This window comes from Anomaloglossus baeobatrachus, chromosome 3 (genome assembly GCF_048569485.1).
Source record: "Anomaloglossus baeobatrachus isolate aAnoBae1 chromosome 3, aAnoBae1.hap1, whole genome shotgun sequence".
In the NCBI taxonomy this organism is placed as follows: Eukaryota; Metazoa; Chordata; class Amphibia; order Anura; family Aromobatidae; genus Anomaloglossus; species Anomaloglossus baeobatrachus.
Genome location: NC_134355.1, coordinates 294493324 through 294518849, shown reverse-complemented (window position 1 = coordinate 294518849; position 25526 = coordinate 294493324). Strand labels below are relative to the sequence as shown.

Genomic DNA, 25526 nt, shown 5'->3' with positions numbered 1-25526 from the left:
TGTGTGGCCATTGAGTCCTGGATCCTAGCGTCTTCAGGATTATCTCAAGAGGTCATTGCCACTATGAGACAGGCTAGGAAACCAACGTCCGCCAAGATCTACCACAGGACGTGGAAAATATTCCTGTCGTGGTGCTCTGCTCAGGGGTTTTCTCCCTGGCCATTTGCCTTGCCCACTTTTCTGTCCTTTCTTCAATCCGGATTGGAAAAGGGTTTGTCGCTAGGCTCCCTTAAGGGACAAGTCTCAGCGCTCTCTGTGTTCTTTCAGAAGCGCCTAGCCAGACTTCCACAGGTACGCACATTCCTGCAAGGGGTTTGTCACATCGTCCCTCCTTACAAGCGTCCGTTAGAACCCTGGGATCTGAACAGGGTGCTGATGGTTCTTCAGAAACCACCGTTCGAGCCAATGAGGGATATTTCGCTCGCACGACTTTCGCAGAAAGTGGCCTTCCTAGTAGCAGTCACATCACTTCGGAGAGTGTCTGAGTTGGCAGCGTTATCATGCAAAGCTCCTTTCCTGGTGTTTCACCAGGACAAGGTGGTTCTGCGTCCTGTTCCGGAATTCCTCCCTAAGGTGGTATCCCCTTTTCATCTCAATCAGGACATCTCCTTACCCTTGTTTTGTCCTCATCCAGTTCACCAATGTGAAAAGGATTTGCACTTGTTAGATCTGGTGAGAGCACTCAGACTCTACATTTCTCGTACGGCGCCCCTGCGCCGCTCGGATGCACTCTTTGTCCTTGTCGCTGGCCAGCGTAAAGGGTCACAGGCTTCCAAGTCGACCCTGGCTCGGTGGATCAAGGAACCAATTCTCGAAGCTTACCGTTCTGCTGGGCTTCCGGTTCCCTCAGGGCTGAAGGCCCATTCTACCAGAGCCGTGGGTGCGTCCTGGGCTTTGAGGCACCAGGCTACGGCTCAGCAGGTGTGTCAGGCGGCTACCTGGTCGAGCCTGCACACTTTCACGAAACACTATCAGGTTCATACCTATGCTTCGGCGGATGCCAGCCTAGGTAGGCAAGTCCTTCAGGCGGCGGTTGCCCACCTGTAGGAAGGGGCCGTTTTACGGCTCTATTACGAGGTATTATTTTTACCCACCCAGGGACTGCTTTTGGACGTCCCAATGGTCTGGGTCTCCCAATGGAGCGACAAAGAAGAAGGGAATTTTGTTTACTTACCGTAAATTCCTTTTCTTCTAGCTCCAATTGGGAGACCCAGCACCCGCCCCTGTTTTTTTGTGTACACATGTTGTTCATGTTGAATGGTTTCAGTTCTCCGATTTTCCTTCGGATTGAATTTACTTAAAACCAGTTTATAATTTTTTCCTCCTTCTTGCTTTTGCACCAAAACTGAGGAGCCCGTGGGAGCACGGGGAGTGTATAGGCAGAAGGGGAGGGGCTTTACACTTTTAGTGTAATACTTTGTGCGGCCTCCGGAGGCATAGCCTATACACCCAATGGTCTGGGTCTCCCAATTGGAGCTAGAAGAAAAGGAATTTACGGTAAGTAAACAAAATTCCCTTCTTTTCTATCACACTAGGAGCAAGGCTGTACTCAATATGCACTGCATGTAAGCTCGTACTGCCTGAACCGAGCACATATCCTCATTGTGATGCCTGCTCTAACATGGTGGTGCCTCAGCCTGGAGTCTCCCCAGTGGTCCCTCCGGCTGCTCCGGCCCCGGTGGCTGAACCCCCGGCTTGGGTAGAATTGTTTTCTAAGTCTATCTCCCAGTCCTTTGCCGACTCCATGGGACAGCTGTCCCGGACTCTGCTGACCATGCATCAGCCCCCTTCTCAGGGCGCCTCTGCTGCTTCGGCTCGCTCTGCAGAGCTCACAGAGGATTCTTCATCTGCTCCCAGACCCCGTCCTCCTAAAAGGAGACGCAGGGTCCCCTCTCCTTCCTCGTCCCGCGGCTCCGATTCACGAGCCGACTCGCAGGACGAGAGGAGGATGTCTTTACTGGGGGCTCGGACGCTACCTACATGTGCCCCATTGATCTGACCGAGGGTGATGCAGATGTGAGTGATTTGATTGCGTCCATTAATTCTGTACTGGACCTCAATCCGCCAGTATCAGAGGAGCAACCCTCTCTGGCAGAAAAGCACCAGTTTACCTTGCCTAAGAGAACAAGGAGTGTGTTCTTTAACCACTCCAGTTTTCAAGCCACTGTGTCCAAGCCCAGAGCCTGTCCTGACAAACGCTTCCCAAAGCGTGGTTCTGATGACCGTTTTCCTTTTCCACCAGAGGTGGTCAAAGAGTGGGCTCACTCACCAAAGGTAGACCCTCCGGTGTCTAGACTCTCAGCCCGGACCGTTGTTTCTGTGGCTGATGGCACCTCACTTAAGGATCCTACTGACCGCCAGGTTGACCTCCTGGCCAAGTCTGTCTATGAGGCGGCAGGGGCCTCGTTCTCCCCATCCTTTGCAGCAGTGTGGGCTCTCAAAGCCATCTCTGCTTCCCTAGAGGAGATGCATTCCCTCACTAGGGACTCTATGCCTCAATTGGTTACCTTAACTTCCCAAGCTTCAGCCTTTTCAGCCTACGCCATGTCTGCCATGCTGGAGGCCTCTCACCGCACTGCGGTGGCCTCCGCTAATTCCCTCGCTATCCGCAGGATCTTGTGGCTTCGACAGTGGAAGGCAGATGCTTCCTCAAAGAAGTACCTTGCTGGGCTCCCATTTGCTGGGTCCAGGCTGTTCGGTGAACAACTGGATGAAATAATTAAGGAGGCTACTGGCGGGAAGAGTACTTCCTTGCCACAGACTAAAACCAGGAAACCTGTCCAGGGCAGGAACCAGTCGAGGTTTCGTACCTTTCGTTCCTCTAACTGGTCGTCCTCTAAGCCCTCGGCCTCGTCCACTAACTCAGCCAAGGACCAGAAGCCCACCTGGCGCAAGAAGCCGCGTCCACAAAAGTCCGCAGGAGCTGCTGCCACCAAGGCAGCCTCCTCTTGACTATCTGGCTGAGCCAGCAACGTCCTTGGTTGGTGGCAGGCTCTCCCACTTTGGCGACGTGTGGTTTCAACACGTCTCCGATCAGTGGGTGCGGGATATCATCTCCCACGGCTACAGGATAGAGTTCTCTTCCAGCCCGCCAAACAGATTTTTTTCTGTCAACTCCCCCCTGCTCCAAGGCCGCCGCCTTCTCTCAGGCCGTGGCATCCTTGCAGGCCAACGGAGTAATTGTACCGGTTCCCGCCAGGGAACGGTTCAGAGGTTTTTACTCAAATCTCTTCCTAGTCCCCAAAAAGGACGGTTCCTTCCGGCCCATCCTGGATCTCAAGCTTCTCAACAAGCATGTTCAGGTGCGGCACTTTCGCATGGAGTCTCTGCGATCAGTCATTGCCTCAATGACCCAAGGAGATTTCCTGGCATCCATCGACATCCGAGATGCCTATCTACATGTGCCAATCGCAGTGTCACATCAGCGTTGGTTACGTTTTGCGATAGGAGAGGATCATTTCCAATTCGTGGCTCTCCCCTTCGGGTTAGCCACGGCCCCTCGGGTATTCACCAAGGTCATGGCGGCAGTGATTGCGGTCCTGCACCTCCAGGGGTTAGCAGTGCTTCCTTATCTGGACGACCTTCTGGTCAAGGGTCCATCCAGCGCAGACTGTCAGCGGAGTGTTTCGCTCACTCTCGCCACCCTAGCCCAATTCGGGTGGATTGTCAATCTTCCCAAATCCACTCCGACCCAGAGTCTCACGTACCTAGGGATGCAGTTCGAGACTTTGCCGACACTTGTGAAGTTGCCCTTAGACAAACAGCTGTCACTCCGGTTGGCGGTGCGCTCTCTCCTGAGGCCCCGCCGTTATACCCTCAGGCGTCTGATGCAGGTGCTGGGTCAAATGGTGGCCTCCATGGAGGCGGTTCCCTTTGCCCAGTTCCATCTGCGTCCTCTGCAGCTGGACATTCTCCGCTGTTGGGACAAGCGGCCTTCCTCCTTACAGAGGTTAGTGGCTCTGTCGCCACGGACCAGGAGCTCTCTTCAGTGGTGGCTTCGACCCCTCTCCCTGTCCCAAGGGCGCTCCTTCCTGACTCTGTCCTGGGTGATTCTCACCACGGATGCCAGCCTTTCCGGCTGGGGAGCGGTACATCTCCACCACAGAGCACAGGGCACTTGGACTCCGTCCGAGTCAGCCCTTTCAATCAATGTGCTGGAAACCAGAGCTGTGCTTCTAGCTCTCCTAGCCTTTCACCACCTGTTGGCGGGCAGGCACATTCGAGTCCAGTCAGACAACGCGACAGCGGTTGCCTACATCAATCACCAAGGCAGGACACGCAGCCGCCTGGCAATGTTGGAGGTCCAACGCATTCTTCAATGGGCGAAGGACTCCAAGTCCACCATATCCGCAGTCCACATCCCTGGCGTAGAAAACTGGGAGGCAGATTATCTCAGCCGTCAATCCGTGGACGGTGGCGAGTGGTCCCTGCACCCGGCAGTGTTTCAGTCAATCTGCCGCAAGTGGGGCACTCCGGACGTGGACCTAATGGCATCCCGTCACAACAACAAGGATCCGGTTTACATGGCTCGCTCCCACGATCCTCAGGCCTTCGCCGCGGACGCTCTGGTTCAAGACTGGTCCCAGTTTCGTCTGTCCTACGTGTTTCCCCCTCTAGCTCTCTTGCCCAGAGTCCTGCGCAAGATCAGAATGGAGGGCCGTCGAGTCATCCTCATTGCACCGGACTGGCCCAGGCGAGCTTGGTATCCGGACCTGCTCCAACTGTCCGTGGAGATGCCGTGGCATCTTCCGGACCGTCCAGACCTGCTCTCGCAAGGTCCGTTTTTCCGCCCAAATTCTGCGGCACTCAAATTGACGGCGTGGCTCTTGAGTCCTGGATTTTGACGGCTTCTGGTATTCCTCCTGAAGTCATCTCCACTATGACTCGGGCCCGTAAGTCTTCCTCCGTCAAGATCTATCACAGGACTTGGAAAATTTTCCTGTCCTGGTGTCGCTCTTCCGGCCATTCTCCTTGGCCATTCTCGTTGCCGACCCTTCTGTCTTTTTTACAGTCCGGTCTGCAGCTAGGACTGTCCCTCAACTCTCTCAAGGGACAAGTCTCAGCTCGATCAGTGCTGTTCCAGCGGCGTCTCGCCCAGCTGGCTCAGGTCCGCACCTTCATGCAAGGTGCGTCTCACATCATTCCGCCTTATCGGCAGCCCTTGGATCCCTGGGACCTTAACTTGGTCCTCACGGTATTGCAGAAACCCCCTTTCGAGCCCCTTAGGGAGGTTTCTTTGTATCGTCTTTCTCAAAAGGTGGCCTTTCTAGTTGCCATAACTTCTCTCAGGAGAGTCTCTGATTTGGCTGCGCTCTCCTCGGAGTCACCTTTTTTGTTTTTTCACCAAGACAAGGTAGTTCTCCGTCCGACCCCGGACTGTCTTCCTAAGGTGGTCTCTCCCTTCCACCTTAACCAGGATATTTCCTTGCCTTCCTTCTGTCCGGCCCCTGTTCATCGCTTTGAGAAAGCGCTGCATACTCTAGATCTGGTGCGTGCTCTCCGAATCTATGTGTCTCGCACCGCTGCGCTTAGGCGGTGCACCTCTCTTTTTGTGCTAACCACAGGGCGGCGCAAGGGTCTCTCTGCTTCTAAGCCGACCTTGGCCCGTTGGATTAGATCGACCATTTCGGACGCCTACCAGAGTACTCAGGTGCCTCCCCCGCCGGGGATCAAAGCACACTCGACCAGAGCTGTCGGTGCCTCTTGGGCTTTTAGGCACCAGGCTACGGCTCAACAAGTCTGTCAGGCTGCCACTTGGACTAGCCTGCATACCTTTTCGAAGCACTACCAAGTGCATGCTCATGCTTCGGCAGATGCGAGCTTGGGCAGACTCATCCTTCAGGCGGCTGTCGCCCACTTGTGAAGTTAGGCTCTGCCTACTTCTTAGTTTTTTCTGTTTATTCCCACCCAGGGACAGCTTTGGAACGTCCCATGGTCTGGGTCTCCCAAAGGAACGATAAAGAAAAAGAGAATTTTGTTACTTACCGTAAATTCTTTTTCTTATAGTTCCGTATTGGGAGACCCAGCTCCCTCCCTGTTGCCTTTTAGCAATTTTCTTGTTCCGTGTGTTATCACCGGCTGTTGTCGTGGACAGAGTCTCCGGTTGTTTCGGTTCTTACTCGGTTCTACTTGTGGGTGGCTATTCTCCTTCAGCTTTTGCACTAAACTGGCTAGGACTGGCTACCAGGGGGTGTATAAGCTCAGAGGGAGGAGCTACACTTTTAAGAGTAGTACTTTGTGTGTCCTCCGGAGGCAGAAGCTAAACACCCATGGTCTGGGTCTCCCAATACGGAACTATAAGAAAAAGAATTTACGGTAAGTAACAGAATTCTCTTTTTCTGAGCTCTGTAGCTGTGATCTGGAGATATGGAAGAGCGTTCAGATTGCTGATCCATATACTCCCCTAGGAGGACTAGTGAAATAAAAAAAAACAAACTAAAAATTCAAATCACCCCCCTTTTGCCCCATTGAAAATTAAAGGGTTAAACAAAAAATATACCGTATTTTTCGCTTTATAAGATGCACCTGATTATAAGACGCACCCCCAAATTTGGTGAAGGAAAAGAGAATTATTTTTTTTTTAATGTAAAATGGGGTCCATCTTATAATGCCAGTGTCCCTCAACAAATCATATAGGATATATGTCCCTCATAGCCCCCCATCCTAAAATTAGCCCCCTTAATCTGGATATGGCCCCCTTATATTGAATATAGCCCCCTTGTGATGGCACACGTTCCCCTGTGCTGCCTATGGCCCCCTATGGATTGCATACATTCCCCTGTGCTGCCTATGGCCCCCTATGGATTGCATACGTTCCCCTGTGCTGCCTATGGTCCCCTATGGATTGCACACGTTCCCCTGTGCTGCCTATGGCCCCCTATGGATTGCATACATTCCCCTGTGCTGCCTATGGTCCCCTATGAATTGCACATGTTCCCCTGTGCTGCCTATGGCCCCCTATGGATTGCATACATTCCCCTGTGCTGCCTATGGTCCCCTATGGATTGCACACGTTCCCCTGTGTTAGATATCGCCCCCATAGTGCTGCCCATGGCCCCTATAGATCGCACAAGTCCCCCTGCGTTAGATATCGCCCCCATAGTGCTGCCCATGGCCTCTATAGATCGCACAAGTCCCCCTGTGTTAGATATCGCCCCCCTGCTGCTGCCCATAGTAAAATAAAACATTCTTTCCTTACCTCCTCCAACGCTGATCTCCCTCCTGTGTCCCTCCGTGCTTCTGTTCCTTACTTCCTGGTTCTCAGTGCGGTCATGTGATCGGCACAGCAGACTGAGATCTCTGCGTGCCTGATCACAGTGGAAGCAGGGACACGGGGAGAAACGCTGCAGGGGTAAGTAAAGATTTTTTATTTTAGAATGAGCAGCAGCCTGGGGGCCAAATCTAACACGGGGGGCATGTGCCATCACAGGGGAGCGCGGGCTCATATAATATGCACCGCTCCCCCAGCCCATCACTGCGTGCGATTTCAGCACCATTGGAGATGGACAGCGGCTGTGCATATTATATGAGCGGGAGCAGGAGATCAAAGGCTGCAGCCTGCAGCGTTCCCCTGCACTCCAGAGCTGCTGCCCCCACCTCCCCTGGACCCTGCAGTGTGCATATATATATATATATACCCCCCCCCGTATATTCGGCTTATAAGACACACCCCCTACTGTCCCCCAAAATTTGGGGGAACAAAAGTGCGTCTTATAAAGCGAAAAATACGGTACACATTTGGTATCGCCGCTTTCAGAAATGCCCGATCTATTAAAATGTAAAATCAATTAATCTGATTGGTAAATGGCGTAGCGGTAATAAAATTACAAACACCAAAATTACGTTTTTTTGGTCGCCGCAAGTTTTGTGCAAAATGCAATAGCAGGCGATCAAAATGTAGCATCTGCGCAAAAATGGTACCATTAGAAACGTCAGCTCGAGACACAAAAAATAAGCCGTCACTGAGACATAGATCCCGAAAAATGAGACCGCTACGGGTTTCAGAAAATGGCGCAAAATGTGCTTCACTATTATTGGACAAACTTATGGTTTTTTTTTAACCCCTTAGATACAAGTAAATCTATACATGTTTGGTGTCTACAAACTTGAACCGACCACAGGTATCACATCGACACATCAGTTTCACCATATAGTGAACATGGTGAATAAAATATCCCAAAAACTATTGTGCGATCACACTTTTTTTTGCAGTTTTTCCACACTTGGATTTTTTTTGCTTTTTTCCAGTACACTATATGGTAAAACTTAAGGTTTCATTTAAAAGTACAACTCGTCCCGCAAAAAACAATCCCTTATATGGCAAGATTGACAGAGAAAAAAGTTACGGCTCTCGGAAGAAGAGGAGCAAAAAAAACGGAAAAACAGAACACTTTTTTTGCTTTTACTTTTTTACAACACTTATAATTTTTTCCCCACTTTCAAGTACATCAAATGATAAATTGGATAGTGTCCAGTCAAAACTACAACTCATCCCACAAAAACAAACCCTGCCACTTTGACACAAAAATAAAAAAGTTATGGCTTCTGGAATAAGCACGTGAAATAAGTTTTCAACATGTCACCAATTTTCTAAACAAATATATTTCTAAACATGAAATTGACATTAATTTCTCCCCAGATATCGATAACAACCCATCCAATCCACACAGGTAAAGAAATCAAACCTTCGTTATCCATAAATGTAAGTTATTTGTAATAATGAGAAATGACACAAAGAATTAGCATTGAACACATGAAGAAAGAGAGGTGTCGCTTTGTGATAAATAATATCAGCTGGTTCAACTGATGGCCTATAAATAGGTTTCTCATTACCAAGTTGCCACACAAGAAACATCTCGTGATAGGTAAAACCATTGAGCTGTCTCAAGACCTCACAACCTTATTGTTGCAAACCATACTGATGGCATTGGTTTTTCTAAACTACTTAAGGTTCCAGTGAACACTGTTCGGGCCATAATCCATAAGTAGAAAGAACCTCATTTCACTATACACTGGCCATGACAGGTGCTTACGACAAGATTACATACAGTGGACTGAAAAGAATTCTCAGAAGAGTTTACCAAGAGCCAAGGACCACTTGTAGAGAGTTACAGAAAGATCTGGAATCAGCAGGTACTATTGTTTCAAAGAAAACCATTAGTAATTCACTGAACCTCCATAGCCTGTATGCATGCTCACCATGGAAGACTCCATTGCTCAACAAAAAGCATGTTCAAGTGCTTATAAAGTTTGCTTAACAACATTTAGAGAAGCCTGTGAAATATTGGGAGCATATAGTCTGGTCAGATGAGACCAGAATATAACTCTTTGGATGACCTAATACACACCATGTTTGGAGGCCAAAAGGCACTGCACATCCCTTTCCAAAACAGTGAAATATGGAGGTGGGAACATAATGGTGGGGCTGTTTCGTTTTTCACCATATGGCACTGGCAAACGTCATATGATTGAAGGACGGATGAATGGACAAATGTACTGAGACATTCCTGATAAAAAATTTGCTGCCATCTACAAGCATAATGAATATACAGTATAATGCAGGTGGACATTTCAACTAGAAAATGAGCCCAAACACACAGCCAAGAAACCTCCTTGATTGGTTTCAGAGAAAGAAAATAAAGCTGCTAGAATGGCCGAGCCAATCACCTGACCTGAATCCAATAGAAAATGTGTAAAGGACACTAAAGCTTTTGGAGTCCATCGAAGGAGCCCACAAAACCTTCAGGATGTGAAGATTTTGTCTGGAAGAATGGACCAGAAGTCACAGCTGAGCAATGCATGCGACTAGTTTCTCCATACATGAGGCATCTTGAAGCTGTCATCACCAAAAAAGTCTTTTATACAAAGTATTAAATACATTTCAGTAAGAGTGTTCAATATATGTCCCCTGTGTTATTTCTCATTATTACATATCACTAAATTTATGGACATCAGTGGTTTGATTTCTTTGTCTGTGTGGTGGACTGGATGGGTTGTTACTGACATCCATAGAGAATTTCACAACAAATGCACCTTCTGAAATATATTTTCTTAAAAAATTAGTGATATGTTCAATACTTATTTCACCTGCTGTATGTACAGACATTGGTGGCAGTTCAATGGCTTGAATCTCCAATTTTGCTCCCTGTTTTTCCTCTAAACCCATAAGGTGTACAGAACTGCCTTTTATGCACGGAAGTTTGCAGTTTAACCCCTTCAGCCCCGGTGCACTTTCCGTTTTTGCGGTTTTGTTTTTTGCTCCCCTTCTTCCGAGAGCCGTAACCTTTTTATTTTTCCGTCAATCTTGCCATATGAGGGCTTGTTTTTTGCGGGACAAGTTGTACTTTTAAATGAAAGCATAAGTTTTACCATTATAGTGTACTGGAAAACAGCAAAAAAATTCCAAGTGTGGAAAAACTGCAAAAAAAGTGTGATGGCACAATAGTTTTTGGGATGTTTTATTCACGGTGTTCACTATATGGTAAAACTGATGTGTGGGTATGATGTCTGAGGTCGGTGCGAGTTTGTAGACACCAAACATGTATAGGTTTACTTGTATCTAAGGGGTTAAAAAAAATTCACAAGCTTGTCCAATAAAAGTGGCGCATGTTTTGCGCCATTTTCCGAAACACGTAGCGTTCTCATTTTTCTGGATCTATGGCTTAGTGACGGCTTATTTTTTGCGTCTCGAGCTGTCGTTTCTAATGGTACTATTTTTGCGCAGATGCTACGTTTTGATCGCCTGTTATTGCATTTTGCATAAAACTTGCAGCCAGGGCTGTGGAGTCGGAGTCGGAGTCGTGGAGTCGGAGTCTGAGTCGGAGCTCATTTTGGTGGAGTCGGAGTCGGAGTCGGTATAAAATGCACCGACTCCGACTCCTAAAATATATAATAAATTGGGGACAGGAGTGCAATGCAGAATGTGCTGAATATTTTACTAAATAACAACATTTAGTATAATGCTTATATTTAAGTGAAAAATTTATTGTAGTACAATGTGAACATCAGACATTTAATTGTTTTTATGATACAATAATCAAGATATTTGGATAGAACATAAAATATTTATTGGAATACAACTTTAGAACACAAAAAAACTAATAAATTGTAAATATGTAATATATATAATATATATATATACAGTGTATATACACACACACAAGATATATATGTAATCTACTGTATATTACATAGTGTATTACATATTTACAATTTATTACAGTTTTTTGTGTTCTAAAGTTGTATTCCAATAAATATATTTTATGTTCTATCCAAATATCTTGATTATTGTATCATAAAAATTATTAAATGTCTGATGTTCACATACACATATTCATGTACTACAATAAATTTTTCACCTAACTATAAGCAATATATGTAGGAGCCGGAGTCGGAGCCGGAGCCGGAGCCGGAGCCGGAGCCGGAGCCGGAGTCGGAGCCGGAGCCGGAGCCGGAGCCGGAGCCGGAGCCGGAGTCGGAGCCGGAGTCGGAGTCGGAGTCGGAGCCGGAGTCGGAGTCGGAGCCGGAGTCGGAGTCGGTGCAAGAGAATTTGAGGAGTCGGAGTCGGAGTCGGAGTCGAAGGTTTGGCTTACCGACTCCACAGCCCTGCTTGCAGCGACCAAAAAACGTAATTTTGGCGTTTGGTAAACGGCGTAGTCGCAAAAAAATTCCAATCAGATTAATTGATTTTATATTTTGATCGGGCATTGCTGAACGCGGCGATACCAAATATGTGTATATTTATTTATTTTTTAACCCTTTAATTTTCAATGGGGAGAAAGGGGGGTGATTTAAACTTTTTAGGTTTTTTTTTTGTTTTATTTTACTAGTCCCCCTAGGGGGCTATAGCCATCAGCAATCCGATCGCTCATATCTATCTGCTGATTACAGCTATACAGCTGTAAACAGCAGATTTAGTCACTTCCTGTTTCTCTCGGCCGAGGGAAAACGAAAGTGAAACTTCATAGCTGCAGGCGCCATCACATGACCCTGTGCTACGATGGCAACCACAGAAAGTCACATGATCACACACGTGACTTCCGGTGGGGGCGGCGGTAAGTAAAAATCATGGCCACGCGCATATAGATCTCGCTGCCAGACTTTGGCAGCGAGATTTAAGGGGTTAAATGTTGCGAGTGGAAGCGATTCCACTCGCAACATGCAGGCACACGTCAGCTGTTGAAAACAGCTGATGTGTGCCGACCGCCGCCTGCCCACGGCAAGGGGCGGGGCTTAACGGGACACGCTCCATGACGGATATATCCGTCCATGGTCATGAAGGGGTTAAAGGCACTCTGTCAGCAGGTTTTTGCTATGTAGCTGAAGGCGGCATGCTGTGTGGTTAACACAGAGAATTCAGGGATGCCTGTCCTATCAAGATCTGTTCTGTTGTTTCTTTGCACTGTTTGTTTAAGCAGTAGGACTTATCATTGCTCAGAATACAAAGTCCGGAGCACAGCAGTCCGACACTCGCCCTCCTCTGACACCTTACTGTCAATATACAATCGCTATAGAGAGCCTGGTGGGTCAGGGGCAGCTCTCTCAGCTATGCTAGATGACTAAATCTAAAAATTCTGATTGTCTCATAACGGTTGCACCCAGTAATCTAAGTGATACATGGTTGGATTCATGATCTCTTTACCTACATCATGCTGAGATGAGGTATCAAAAACCTGCTGTCAGATTCCCTTTAAGATTATAAAGAGAAAGAAGCAGATTTCTCTGATAAGATATATTACAAAGTTGCTTATTTTCATATGTTCTATTGATATATATAATACAAATTAAAATGGCAGTTTCTTCTTAATGATATGCTATTAATATCAGTCATTTTACTTGTTTGGACATTTAGTTATTTAGAGAAAATGAGTTGACAAATGATTCTATTTTCTTATAAAGATTGCAGATGGACAAAGAGACCTAATCAATTCATACAGTGTGAAAAAGAGGCATTTTATTGGGAACACAAGCATGGAAGCTGGGCTGTCCTTCATCATGGCAAACCACGCAGGCGTTAAACCCAATGATGTAGTGTTTGATCCTTTTGTTGGCACTGGTAAGGTCCACCTGCACTTTCTAAACCTTTTCAGAAATATTGAGTTTTGTGTTATACTGTATATTGTATACTGGAAATTTGCGATACTCCCCCCTTTGAGTGGAAATTTAAAGTTAAAGCATTTAACCCCTTCACGACAGATGTATATCTACATCTCGACCGTGTCCTTGCCTTTGATGCTGGCTCACACGCTGAGCATATTTCTTAGAACTTGACAGCTGATGTAATTAGCCGTCAAGTGCCTCAAACTCTAATACGAGATCTATCCACGGCTTTTAACCAGATAATTACTGCTGTCAATTTCTGACAGTGGCATTTCACGCGCGCGCACAGGCTGTGCATCTCTAATCTCACCCATCGGCCCCCGTCATGTGATGGTGGGGCTCCGATAAGTTGTCATGACAGCTGAGGGGGTTGGCGATCCTATGAACGCTGTCCCGTAGCTAGTATTCATAGGAGATTGTGATTGACGGTATATAAATGATGCACACCCCTAAAAGGGGAAGCCATGCCCCCTTATGGACAAAGGACCATGCAGAATGGGTACACCTTGCCGCATTTGGATGTCTTTTACCTTTTTTTGGTCTAAATAGGGACAACTAAGTACCCTATAATAATAATAAGTTTTATTTCTATAGCGCCAACATATTCCGCAGCGCTTTACAATTCAGAGGACAATATGAGACAATACAAAATAACAAAATTAAGATACCAGGAGGAGTGAGGGCGCTGCTCGTAAGCTTAGTCTATGAGGAAATAGGGGAGACACAAATGGTAAATGGGGGAGAATAGCTTGTCATATATGGTACAGCCATTGATTTCATAGGGGATTCAAAACCAGCTGCGTGGAACGGTCACCAGCCAGAATTTCTACAGGTACAGACTGTAAAAAGTACATGGAGAGGAATGGAATCAGAAAATACAGGGAACAGATATTTGAAGTAAATTTTATGAAGGGCAGAAAGGGACTAGATTAGATCAGGTGCAGTGATGTGATAGGTTATGATATTTACATATACTATTACTATTCATTAACTGGAGGGTAATTGCATATTGTTTTTATCCTTAGTTTCGTCTTTTAACCCCTTAACGACCGCGGGCAGTAATTTCTCTGACACCTCATTGGGGGACACAGGACCATGGGTGTTATGCTGCTTATCCATAGGAGGACACTAAGTAGATGCAAAGATGTTAGCTCCACCCCTGCAGTATACACCCCCTGGCTCAGCCAGGCTACTTCAGTTTTAGATTAGTGTCTATAGGAGGCACATCTCTGAAGACTACTGCAGCAAGAATTTTTTGCTTTTAGAGGGCAACGGTTCCTTTTGGGACCGATTTCCCAAAACCATCAACAGGCGGGAACGCGGAGTATCGCCTCCCCGTACCCCCTCCTGCAACGCTGGATCCTGGGCTGTTACTCACTGGACGACCGGTCTCATGGCACTGATTTTCCAGAGCCCAAACCAGATGAAAACTTCCTCAGCCCTTTTTGTAGGCTCGGAGTTGATACAAGTTCTGCACCAAGTGTGACCAGGCATCAGACTGCCATCTCCATCAGACTGCCATCTCCACAGGAGCTGAGGTGAGATCATTCCGATTTTTCCAGAGCATAGAGCAGATGAAAACTTCTTCACTCCCTCTGGCAGGGTCTGAGTTGATACAAGTTCTGCCAGCAGGCATCAGAATCTGCACACTGGCTCCCTGACAGAAAATTGGAGCAAAGGTCACACTGACTGGATGCACATGGGCTGTCATTGCAGACTCCTGCATAGCATTCCACCTGTGGCGGGGGGAGGGGAGAGCTCCCAGGATTCACTGCAGCCGCAGCTGTGGTACACTTATAGAGGTATTTCTGTCCACCATTGTTGTGCAGGGCTGGAGGAGGGAAGAGGAGTCCCTTCCCACCATTTTTTTTTGTTTATTATATTTTCTCATGCCTTCTTGTCAGAGCTAAGCCCCGTCCCCTCCAACACTCGATAAGCCACGCCCCCCCCTCACACAGGGTGCTAGCTTCGGCATCACATATGCTCAAATGCAGAGCTACACAGAAGATTAGCATGGCCCCTGCTCAGCAGGCCAAGGATGACATGGAAATTCGTGAAACATTCAACATCCTCCTTCCCACAGGAACTGTGACACAGGAGGAGGGGGGGGGGGGGAAGGGCTATCCGTGTTCTGGGTGAGTTATAGCCTCACTTGCATATTGGCTATGCATAGCATTGCTCCCTCATTACAATCAGTTTGTGGCTCATCAGCCAGGGGCTGCAGTCACATGTTTTTATGCCCTGCACAACTACAGCAACAACTATAAGACGCTGAGCTACTAGGGGATGATAGCACCTCTTCCTTCTGTGAGTCCGGTGCCCCTGTAGCTTACACCCCCACCCCGCCACCACCGCAGCAACCGCTGCCAGCCCAGAGCCTACGGCTTCCAGTCCCCCGGAATGGGCACAGTTCCCAGAACCTGGTGCTGGCTATGCAACATCGTCCTCACACCCCTCGGGGCCCCTGGACAGAACGCAGCCTGATGACACCTCTATAGAGGGTCCTTCTGATAAGAATCAGCCCTCTGCTTCACCGGTTGCAGATCAGAAAAAGGGCATGACCCCCATGGTTCTCCCTCTGGGGTACACAGATGGGGTTCTCCCACATGTTCCATGGTCTCTGAGGAGCTGGAGGAAGGGGAATGATGTTTGTACCGGGATGATTCCTTGGTTTCAACCTCCCCGAGCAATCAAGCTGCGATAGACTTATTGCAGCAATCAACCAAAACTCTGCATGTGGAAGATCTCCCATCCACTATTACTGACAAAAAAAAAAAAGGGATTTTAACGCCGCTTCGGTATCCATAAACTCATGGAGTCCCGGTACCCCTTTGGCTTAGCTGTCTCTAAGGGCTGGGCTGATCCGGCCTCGGTGGACCCTCACCCGGCTTCCGCCTGCCTGAAGGACCACTCCTGTCTTTTACTTGATGGATCCTCCTTCAAGGACCCGACTGACAGACAAGTGGAGCAGCTCGATCGCACTGCTTCGAGGCCACGGGTCCCTCTCCCCTTCCGTGTGGGTCGCACAGGCACCAGGACTACCAGTTTCCCTCAGACCCTCACAGATGTAACAGTTCACATTGCTGCGGCGGCAGAGTACCTCATGCAGGCCTCCCTCGGCGCTGCTACCTGCGCAGTTATTGCCGCCTCAAATACCATAGCCATCCGTAAGGCCCTCTGGTTCCGATAATGGAGAGCGGACTCGGTCTCTAAGAAGCCTCTCACAGTACTCCTTTCCAGACCGATGATTTGCCAATCATCTGGACAGGCTCTTTTTTTGTCTGACACCACGGGAGGAAAAGAGTACCTCCCTCCCCCAACTCTAGCCCAGGATGTTTTTTACTAGACACGCAGGGCCCGACCTTCTCAGCCCTCCTCGAGTCCACGTCGTCCTAGCAGTCTAGACAAAGACCGAGGAGTCTCGTCCTCCTCCATCTGGGCCGCCGCCTCACACCACAAATGGGTGTGATACCTTTTGTCTTCCGGTTACCACATTGAATTCTGGACCCGATCCCCTGGTCAGTCTTTTCTCTCAAACCACCCCCAAAGGCTCCAAAACACCACAAGGCCTTCTCCTCAGCAATCCACTCCCTCCAAACGGCGGGGGTGATGGTACCTGTTCCGGACGGCGAGAGGTTCAAGGCCTTCTATTCCAACCTCTCGTGGTCCTCAAAAAAGGATGGGTCAGGTCGTCCCATCCTGGACCTCTAACACCTGAGCAAACATGTGCATGTAAGGAGATTCAAAATGGACTTCCTAGGGTCCATTATTACCTTTATGGTCGAAGGAGAATTCCTTGTCTCCCTAGCTATCAGGGACGCGTACCTGCACATACCCATCGCTCCAGCTCACCAAAAGTTCCTCCGCTTCGCGGTTCAGGACTTCTTTTTTTTTTATTCATTTGTGGCCCTACCCTCGGCTCTGCCACAGCACCAAGGGTCTTAACTAAGGTCATGGCGGCTGCCATGAGTGCCCTTCACGCCAGGAGAGTGGCTGTTCTGCCTTGCTTGGATGACCTCCTCAAGTGCTCCAACCAGCGTACAGATCTCTGTGGGCACCCTATCCCACTTAGGGCGGATTCTGACTCCAGTCAAATCATCCCCGGTCCCGTCAAAATCCGTCACCTCCCTGGCCATGTCCCTGGAACCTCTTCGGGGCTTGATATTTTCCCCTCAAGACAGGGCAACTGCTCTACAACAAGCGGTACACTGCCCTTTACGTACTCCTCTCACTCCATACGATTCAGTATGAAAGTGCTAGGTAGGATAGCGGCGGTTATAGAGGCAGTGCTGCTCGCTTAGCCACACCACCGCCCACTGCAGCTTGCGCTTCTAGCTGCCTGGGACAAGAGCCCCTTTTCCTTGGACGAACTTTTCACCTGACACCTTCAGTCAGGTATGCGCTTTGCTGGTGGCTTCAGTCCTCTTCCATATCGAGAAGGAGTTTTTCTCCCCCAAGTGGACTGGCTACTGTTGACCACGGACGTCAGCCTCTTAGTCTGGGGAGCAGCGTACTGGCTCCAAACTGCTTCGGGACGTTGGACACCCCAGGAGTCTGCCCTTCCCAGAAATCATCCTGAAAATCAGCGCGATCTTCTCGCGCTCAGGTCAATCCCCCTTCTGCTAGCAGGTCGTTTGATTCGGGTCCAACTGGACAATGCAACAGCTGTGGCGTAGGTCAATCGGCAGGGAGGTACCAGCAGCAAGACCGCTTATCTCGAGGTCCTCAGGATCCTCACCTGGGCTGAATCGACGGGGGTCTGTATTTTCAGCGTTACACATACCAGGAGTAGAGAACTGGGCGGCGGACCTTCTAAGTCGCCAAGGACTGGCTGCCGGAGAGTGGTTTTCTCCACCCAGAAGTGTTCCCACTTATCTGCACTCACTGGAGTACACCAGACGTGGATCTAATGGCCTCAAGGTTGAACGCAAAGGTACCCGTATTCTTAGCCAGGTCACGTGATCCACAGTCCATTGGTGCGGATGCTCTAGTCCCCTGATGTCGTTTGTCTGCCTTACATGTTTTTCGCCTCTGCCCCTGCTGCCGCGAGTAATCAGGAAGATCAAGGCAGAAGGAGTCCCGGTGATACTAATAGCACCGGACTTGCCCAAGTGCGCCTGGTATGCTGAATTAGTACAATTGCTCATGACGCCTCATAAGCTTCCCAGACCTGCTGACCCAAGGGCCCATTTCCCATCAGAACTCGAGAGCCCTGAAGCTGACGGCCTGGCCATTGAGACCTGGACTTTAACAAGAGCGAGATTCTCTCCTGCGGTCATCTCCACCATGTACAGTGCCCGAAAGCCGGCCTTCATCCCGTTTTTACCACCGTGCGTGAAAAACTTTCCTTTCCCAGTGCAGGGAATCTAATGTCCAACCTATGCCTCTGGCGATCCCCAGAATTCTTGATTTTTGTTTTTTTTTTTTTTGCAGTCAGGTTGCAAAAGGGGTTGGCCATCAGCTCCGTTAAGGGGCAGGTTTCATCTCTCTCGATATTCTATCAATACCGCCTAGCTTGCAATCCGCAAGTCAAGACTGTCCTCAATGGTGTTTCCCATCTAGTTTTCCTGTATAAACGGTCGCTGGACCCATGGGACCTCAATCTCGTTTTTGGACGGTATCCAGAGTTCCCCTTTTGAACCTCTTAAGGAATCTTCTCATGCTCTTCTCTCCTGGAAGGTAACATTCTTAGTGACGATTACGTCCATCAGACAAGTTTCGGAACTGGCAGCACTCTCTTGCCGCGAACCCTTTCTGATCTTTCATCAGGACAAGGTGGTTCTACGCCCCCTTCCGGATTTTTTTCCGAAGGTTACTTCCCCGTTTCATAGGAACGAGGACATTGTTCTGCCTTCCTTTTGTCCACACCCAGTCCTTGGGGTGGAAAGGGTTCTATATTCGCTAGACCTTGTGAGGGCTCTCAGATATTACGTACCTAGGACAGCCCCTTTAGGAACATAGACTCCTTGTTCGTCATTCTTGAAAGGCCTAAGAAAGGAGAGGCAGCTTCATAGGCAATGCTGGCTCGCTGGATTCGCTCTGTGATCCAGGAGGTCTACCGCTCGCAACTCAAGCCCATTCCTAGTGGGCTGCGGACTCATTCCACGCGAGCAGTTGGCGCCTCTTGGGCCATTAGGCATTAGGCATCAGGCTTCAGTGGAACAGAGGTGTAAGGCTGCGACCTGGTCTACATACTGTTTCAAAGCATTACTGAGTCCATACCCAGGCTTCGGCTGAGGCGAACCTAGGTAGGAAAATTCTGCAAACGATAGCCAGGAGCGCCTACTGAGATAGGTACTCCACTATCTGGGACTGGTTCCTAATCCTTGGGTTGCATTGTTTTATTGCTTACCCACCCATGGACTGCTTTAGGATGTCCCATGGTCCTGTGTCCCCCAATGAGGCGTCAGAGAAAAACGGATTTTTGTGTACTCACCGTAAAATCGTTTTCTCTTAGCCATCATTGGGGGACACAGCACCCTCCCTTTTGCCCTGTTGGGCCTTAGCTTTTTTCTGTCTCAGTACTTTTTTGTTATGAGTATTCACTCACGTTTTTTGTTACTTGTTCTCCTACTGCTTGTGTACTAAAACTGAAGTAGCGTGGCTGAGCCAGGGGGTGTATACTGCAGGGGAGGAGCTAACATCTTTGCATCTACTTAGTGTCCTCCTAAGAGAAGAAAGATTTTACGGCTAAGAGAAAAAGATTTTACGGTGAGTACACAAAAATCAGTTTTTTTATGTCCTAACGGTCATAGTGTTACTGCCCACGGTCTGCTGCAAACAGCTTGCAGCGATTGGCGCACATCTCAGCTGATTTTTACAGCTGAGATGTGTGCCTGCCAGGCACGAGCGGAATTGTTATCGGCCCGTGCCTTTTAACCCCTTAAATGGCGCTGTCATTATGTGACAGCGCAAAGCGCAATTATAATCGCATTGGCGGTAAATATTTACTCTTCGGCCGACACCGGAAGTCATGTGACGTGATCACGTGACTTCCGGTTGTTGTCATGGCAGCCCAGAGTCATGTTCATGTGATGACTCCTGTAGCTCACTTGACTCACTTCCTGCACCCACACAGGCGAGAGCTGGGTGAGACAGGTTAGGAGCATATATGCTTTTCACAGGTGTGTAGCTGTGATCAACAGATATGGCAGAGCGATCAGACAGCTGATCCATATAGTCCCCTAGGGGTCCTAGTAAAATAAAAAAAAAGTGAAAAAAAAGTCTTAAAAATAAAAAAATTTAAAAGTTCAAATCACCCCCCTTTCGCCCCATTGAAAATTAAAGGGTTAAAAAAATATACACACACATTTGATATCGCCGCCTTCAGAAATGCCCGATCTATCAAAATATAAAATCAATTAATCTGATCGGTAAACGATGTAGCAGCAAAAAAATTCCAAACTCCAAAATTGCATGTTTTGGTCGCCACAAATTTTGTGCTAAATGCAATAACAGGCGATCAAAACATAGCATCTGCGCAAAAATTGTACCATTAAAAACGTTAGCTTGAGACGCAAAAAATAAGCAGTCACTGTGCGATAAATCCCGAAAAATGAGAACGCTACAGGTCACTAGATATGGCATAAAACGTGCGCCATTCTTTTCCGACAAACTTCTGATCTTTTTTAACCCCTTATATAAATGGAAACCTATTCATGTTTGGTGTCTACGAACTCATACCGACCTCAGGCATCACACTGATACATCGGTTTTTCCATATAGTGAACACAGTGAATAAAATATCTCAAAAACAATACTGCTATTGCACTTTTCTTTATCGTTCCTTTGGGAGACCCAGACCATGGGTGTTTAGCTTCTGCCTCCGGAGGACACACAAAGTACTACACTTAAAAGTGTAGCTCCTCACTCTGAGCTTATACACCCCCTGGTAGCCAGTCCTAGCCAGTTTATTGCTTTCTGTCAGGAGGCATACATCCACACATGCATTCTCATCTGATTGTTTGACTTTTGGAAAGAGATTGAAGAAAAGCGGGTCCATGTCTGGACTCCCGGCATGTCCCTTCTCACCCCACTGTGTCGGCGGTGTTGTTAAGGTTGATTTACAAGGCTGAAGCCTTATATGCCGTGCTCCTTCACCATCCCTTCTGGGCTCTGGCTTGAAGTGGGAGCCAGCACAGTCTCCATGCCTGGCAGGAGTCCGATCTCCATCCACAGCCCCTTGAGGATTCTGTTCGACCGGAGCACTCATCCCCAGGGACATGGCCCTGCGTCTCAACAGCTAAGTACCTGAGACGTTTATGTTGGGGGTTCCGGTTCTTTATTGTAAGGGGAGAGTATGCTGTATGTGATAGTTTTTAACTTTTCCGGCGGGTTCTCCAGCTTTTGCCTGAGAACCGCGCCGATGGTGCCTCGCCACTTAAATTTAGGCCCCGGCTTCGCCGGAGGCCTAGTTTCATTTTCCTGCCCTCACATGTCACTCATGCAGAGGGACAGGTTCGGCTCCTCCCGGCGGCCGTTCTACACAGGGGAGGGACACTCCCCACTGCTGGGGCGTCCCTCCTTCCCTGCAGGTCTCTATAGCCCTCCAGTTCCCGCTCTTTTATAGGAACGCCCCCTAGTCATTTCTCAGGCAGAGTTCACTCTGCTCTGGGACATCCTGCATTCTGCATCTCTGCTGAGGTGCTGCGACTGGGGGACCGGGCTTCGGGATCTGGAGGGCACACAACACAGCAGTCTGGGCTCTCACCGCGCTCAGCGGTCTGGTAAGCCATAGCCAGTCTCCGGTTGTGGACCTCTGTATACCAGCAGCATGTCTCACACAAGGAGCAAGGCCCAGTGGTCTCTCAGGCTGCTGCTGAACCTGTGATTGAACCCCCGGCCTGGGTAGAGTCCTTTTTCTAGGTCCATATCCCAGTCATTTGCTGAGTCCATGGGACTTTTGTCCAGGACTTTGATGAATATGCATCAGCCCCCCTCTCAGGGTGCCTCTAATACTCTTGACAGAGGACTCCTATCCTCTGCCCTCCGTCCATCAGAGCTCACGGAGGATTCATCATCTGATCCGAGACCCCGTCCTTCTAAGAGAAGGCGCAGGGTTTCCTCCCCCCTCCCCATCCCACTTCTCTGTCTCAAGAGCTGACTCTCAAGATGAGGAGGATGCTCTCACTGGGGGCTCGGAGGCTATGTATCCCATCGATTTCTCTGAGGGTGACTCAGATCTTAGTGATTTGATTGCTTCTATTAATTCTGTGCTGGATCTCAATCCGCCAGTATCAGAGGAGCAACTCTCTTTGGCAGAAAAACATCAGTTTACCTCGCCTAAGAGAGTGAAGAGTGTGTTCTTTAACCACTCCAGTTTTCAGACCGCTGTGACCAAACCCAGGGCCTGCCCTGACAAACTCTTTCCAAAGCGTGGTTCTGATGACCGGTTTCCACTTCCACCTGAGGTGGTCAAGGAGTGGTCTCACTCCCCAAAGGTAGACCCTCCGGTGTCTAGGCTATCAGCCCGGACTGTTGTGTCGGTGGCTGACGGCACCTCACTTAAGGATTCCACTGACCGCCAGATTGACCTTCTGGCCAAATCTATGTACGAAGCTGCGGGGGCCGCGTTTTCCCCAACTTTTGCAGCAGTGTGGGCTCTCAAAGCCATCTCTGCTTCTCTAGAGGAGATGCATTCCCTCACCAAGGAATCTATGCCTGAGATGGTTACCTTAACTGCTCAGGCTTCAGCCTTTTCATCTTATGCCATGTCTGCCATGCTAGAGGCTGCTCACCGCACTGCGGTGGCTTCAGCTAATTCTCTTGTTATCCGCAGGATTTTGTGGCTTCGAGAGTGGAAGGCAGATGCTTCGTCCAAGAAGTTTCTTGCTGGGCTCCCTTTTGCTGGTTCACGGCTGTTCGGTGAACAGCTGGATGAAATGATTAAAGAAGCTACTGGCAGGAAGAGTACTTCCATGCCACAAACCAAGACCAGGAAACCCGCCCAGGGTAGGAATCAATCGAGGTTTCGTTCCTTTCGTTCCTCCAACTGGTCATCCTCTAAGCCTTCCGCCTCATCCGCTAACTCAGCCAAGGATCAGAAATCCAACTGGCGCCCAAAAGCGCGTCTGCAGAAGACTGCAGGAGGTTCTGCCACTAAGGCAGCTTCCTCATGACTCTCGACCCGCTCCAGCCACGTCCTTAGTCGGTGGCAGGCTCTCCCACTTTGGCGACGCTTGGTTAAAGCAGGTCTCCGATCAGTGGGTGAGAGACATCATATCTCACGGCTACAGGATAGAATTCTCTTCCAGCCCTCCAAACAGATTTTTTCTCTCAACTCCCCCCTGCTCCAAGGCCGCCGCCTTCTCGCAGGCCGTGGCGTCCTTGCAGGCAAATGGAGTGATTGTCCCAGTTCCCACTCAGGAACGGTTCAGAGGTTTTTACTCAAATCTCTTCCTAGTTCCAAAAAAGGACGGTACCTTCCGGCCCATCCTGGATCTCAAGCTTCTCAACAAGCATGTCCGGGTGCGGCATTTTCGCATGGAGTCTCTGCGATCAGTCATTGCCTCTATGACTCAAGGGGAGTTCCTGGCGTCCATCGACATCAGAGATGCCTATCTACATGTGCCAATCGCAGTGTCACATCAGCGTTGGTTACGTTTTGCGATAGGAGAGGATCATTTCCAATTCGTGGCTCTCCCCTTCGGGTTAGCCACGGCCCCTCGGGTATTCACCAAGGTCATGGCGACCAGTGATTGCGGTCCTGTACCTCCAGGGGTTAGCAGTGCTTCCTTATCTGGACGACCTTCTGGTCAAGGGTCCATCCAGCGCAGACTGTCAGCGGAGTGTTTCGCTCACTCTCGCCACCCTAGCCCAATTCGGGTGGATTGTCAATCTTCCCAAATCCACTCTGACTCCGACCCAGAGTCTCACGTACCTAGGGATGCAGTTCGAGACATTGCCGGCACTTGTGAAGTTGCCCTTAATCAAACAGCAGTCTCTCCGGCTAGCGGTGCGCTCTCTCCTGAGGCCCCGCCGTTATTCCCTCAGGCGCCTGATGCAGGTGCTGGGTCAAATGGTGGCTTCCATGGAGGCGGTTCCCTTTGCCCAGTTCCATCTGCGCCCCCTGCAGCTGGACATTCTCCGCTGTTGGGACAAGCGGCCTTCCTCCTTACAGAGGTTAGTGGCTCTGTCGCCACGGACCAGGACCTCTCTTCAGTGGTGGCTTCGACCCCTCTCCCTGTCCCAAGGGCGCTCCTTCCTGGCTCCGTCCTGGGTGATTCTCACCACGGATGCCAGCCTATCCAGCTGGGGAGCGGTACATCTCCACCACAGAGCTCAGGGCACTTGGACTCTGTCCGGGTCAGCCCTTTCAATCAATGTGCTGGAAACAAGAGCTGTGCTTCTAGCTCTCCTAGCCTTTCACCACCTGTTGGCGGGCAGGCACATTCGAGTCCAGTCAGACAACGCGACAGCGGTTGCCTACATCAATCACCAAGGCAGGACACGCAGCCGCCTGGCAATGTTGGAGGTCCAACGCATTCTTCAATGGGCGGAGGACTCATATCCGCAGTCCACATCCCTGGCGTAGAAAACTGGGAGGCAGATTATCTCAGCCGTCAATCCGTGGACGGTGGCGAGTGGTCCCTGCATCCGGCAGTGTTTCAGTCAATCTGCCGCAAGTGGGGCACTCCGGACGTGGACCTAATGGCATCCCGTCACAACAACAAGGTTCCTGTTTACGTGGCTCGCTCCCACGATCCTCAGGCATTCGCCGCGGACGCTCTGGTTCAAGACTGGTCCCAGTTTCGTCTGTCCTACGTGTTTCCCCCTCTAGCTCTCTTGCCCAGAGTCCTGCGCAAGATCAGAATGGAGGGCCGTCGAGTCATCCTCATTGCACCGGACTGGCCCAGGCGAGCTTGGTATCCGGACCTGCTCCAACTGTCCGTGGAGATGCCGTGGCATCTTCTGGACCGTCCAGACCTGCTCTCGCAAGGTCCGTATTTCCGCCCGAATTCTGCGGCACTCAAATTGACGGCGTGGCTCTTGAGTCCTGGATTTTGACGGCTTCTGGTATTCCTCCTGAAGTCATCTCCACTATGACTCGGGCCCGTAAGTCTTCCTCCGTCAAGATCTATCACAGGACTTGGAAAATTTTCCTGTCCTGGTGTCGCTCTTCCGGCCATTCTCCTTGGCCATTTTCGTTGCCGACCCTTCTGTCTTTTTTTTTTTTTACAGTCCGGTCTGCAGCTAGGACTGTCCCTCAACTCTCTCAAGGGACAAGTCTCAGCTCTATCAGTGCTGTTCCAGCGTCGTCTCGCCCGGCTGGCTCAGATCCGCACCTTCATGCAAGGTGCGTCTCACATCATTCCGCCTTATCGGCGGCCCTTGGATCCCTGGGACCTTAACTTGGTCCTCACGGTATTGCAGAAACCCCCCTTTGAGCCTTTTAGGGAGGTTTCTTTGTATCGTCTTTCTCAAAAGGT

The 25526-nt window shown here is 49.4% G+C and overlaps 1 protein-coding gene and 1 pseudogene across 1 annotated transcript in view; both read left to right on the top strand.

Moving 5' to 3' along the window:
- TRMT11 (tRNA methyltransferase 11) overlaps positions 1–25526 on the top strand; it is a 155280-nt gene that overhangs the window by 28008 nt on the left and 101746 nt on the right. The window contains exon 7 of the mRNA XM_075339935.1: positions 12898–13054. Coding sequence (XP_075196050.1) covers positions 12898–13054 — 157 coding nt within the window. The remainder of the gene's footprint in view (positions 1–12897; positions 13055–25526) is intronic.
- Positions 15058–15171, top strand: LOC142297919 (U6 spliceosomal RNA; annotated as a pseudogene).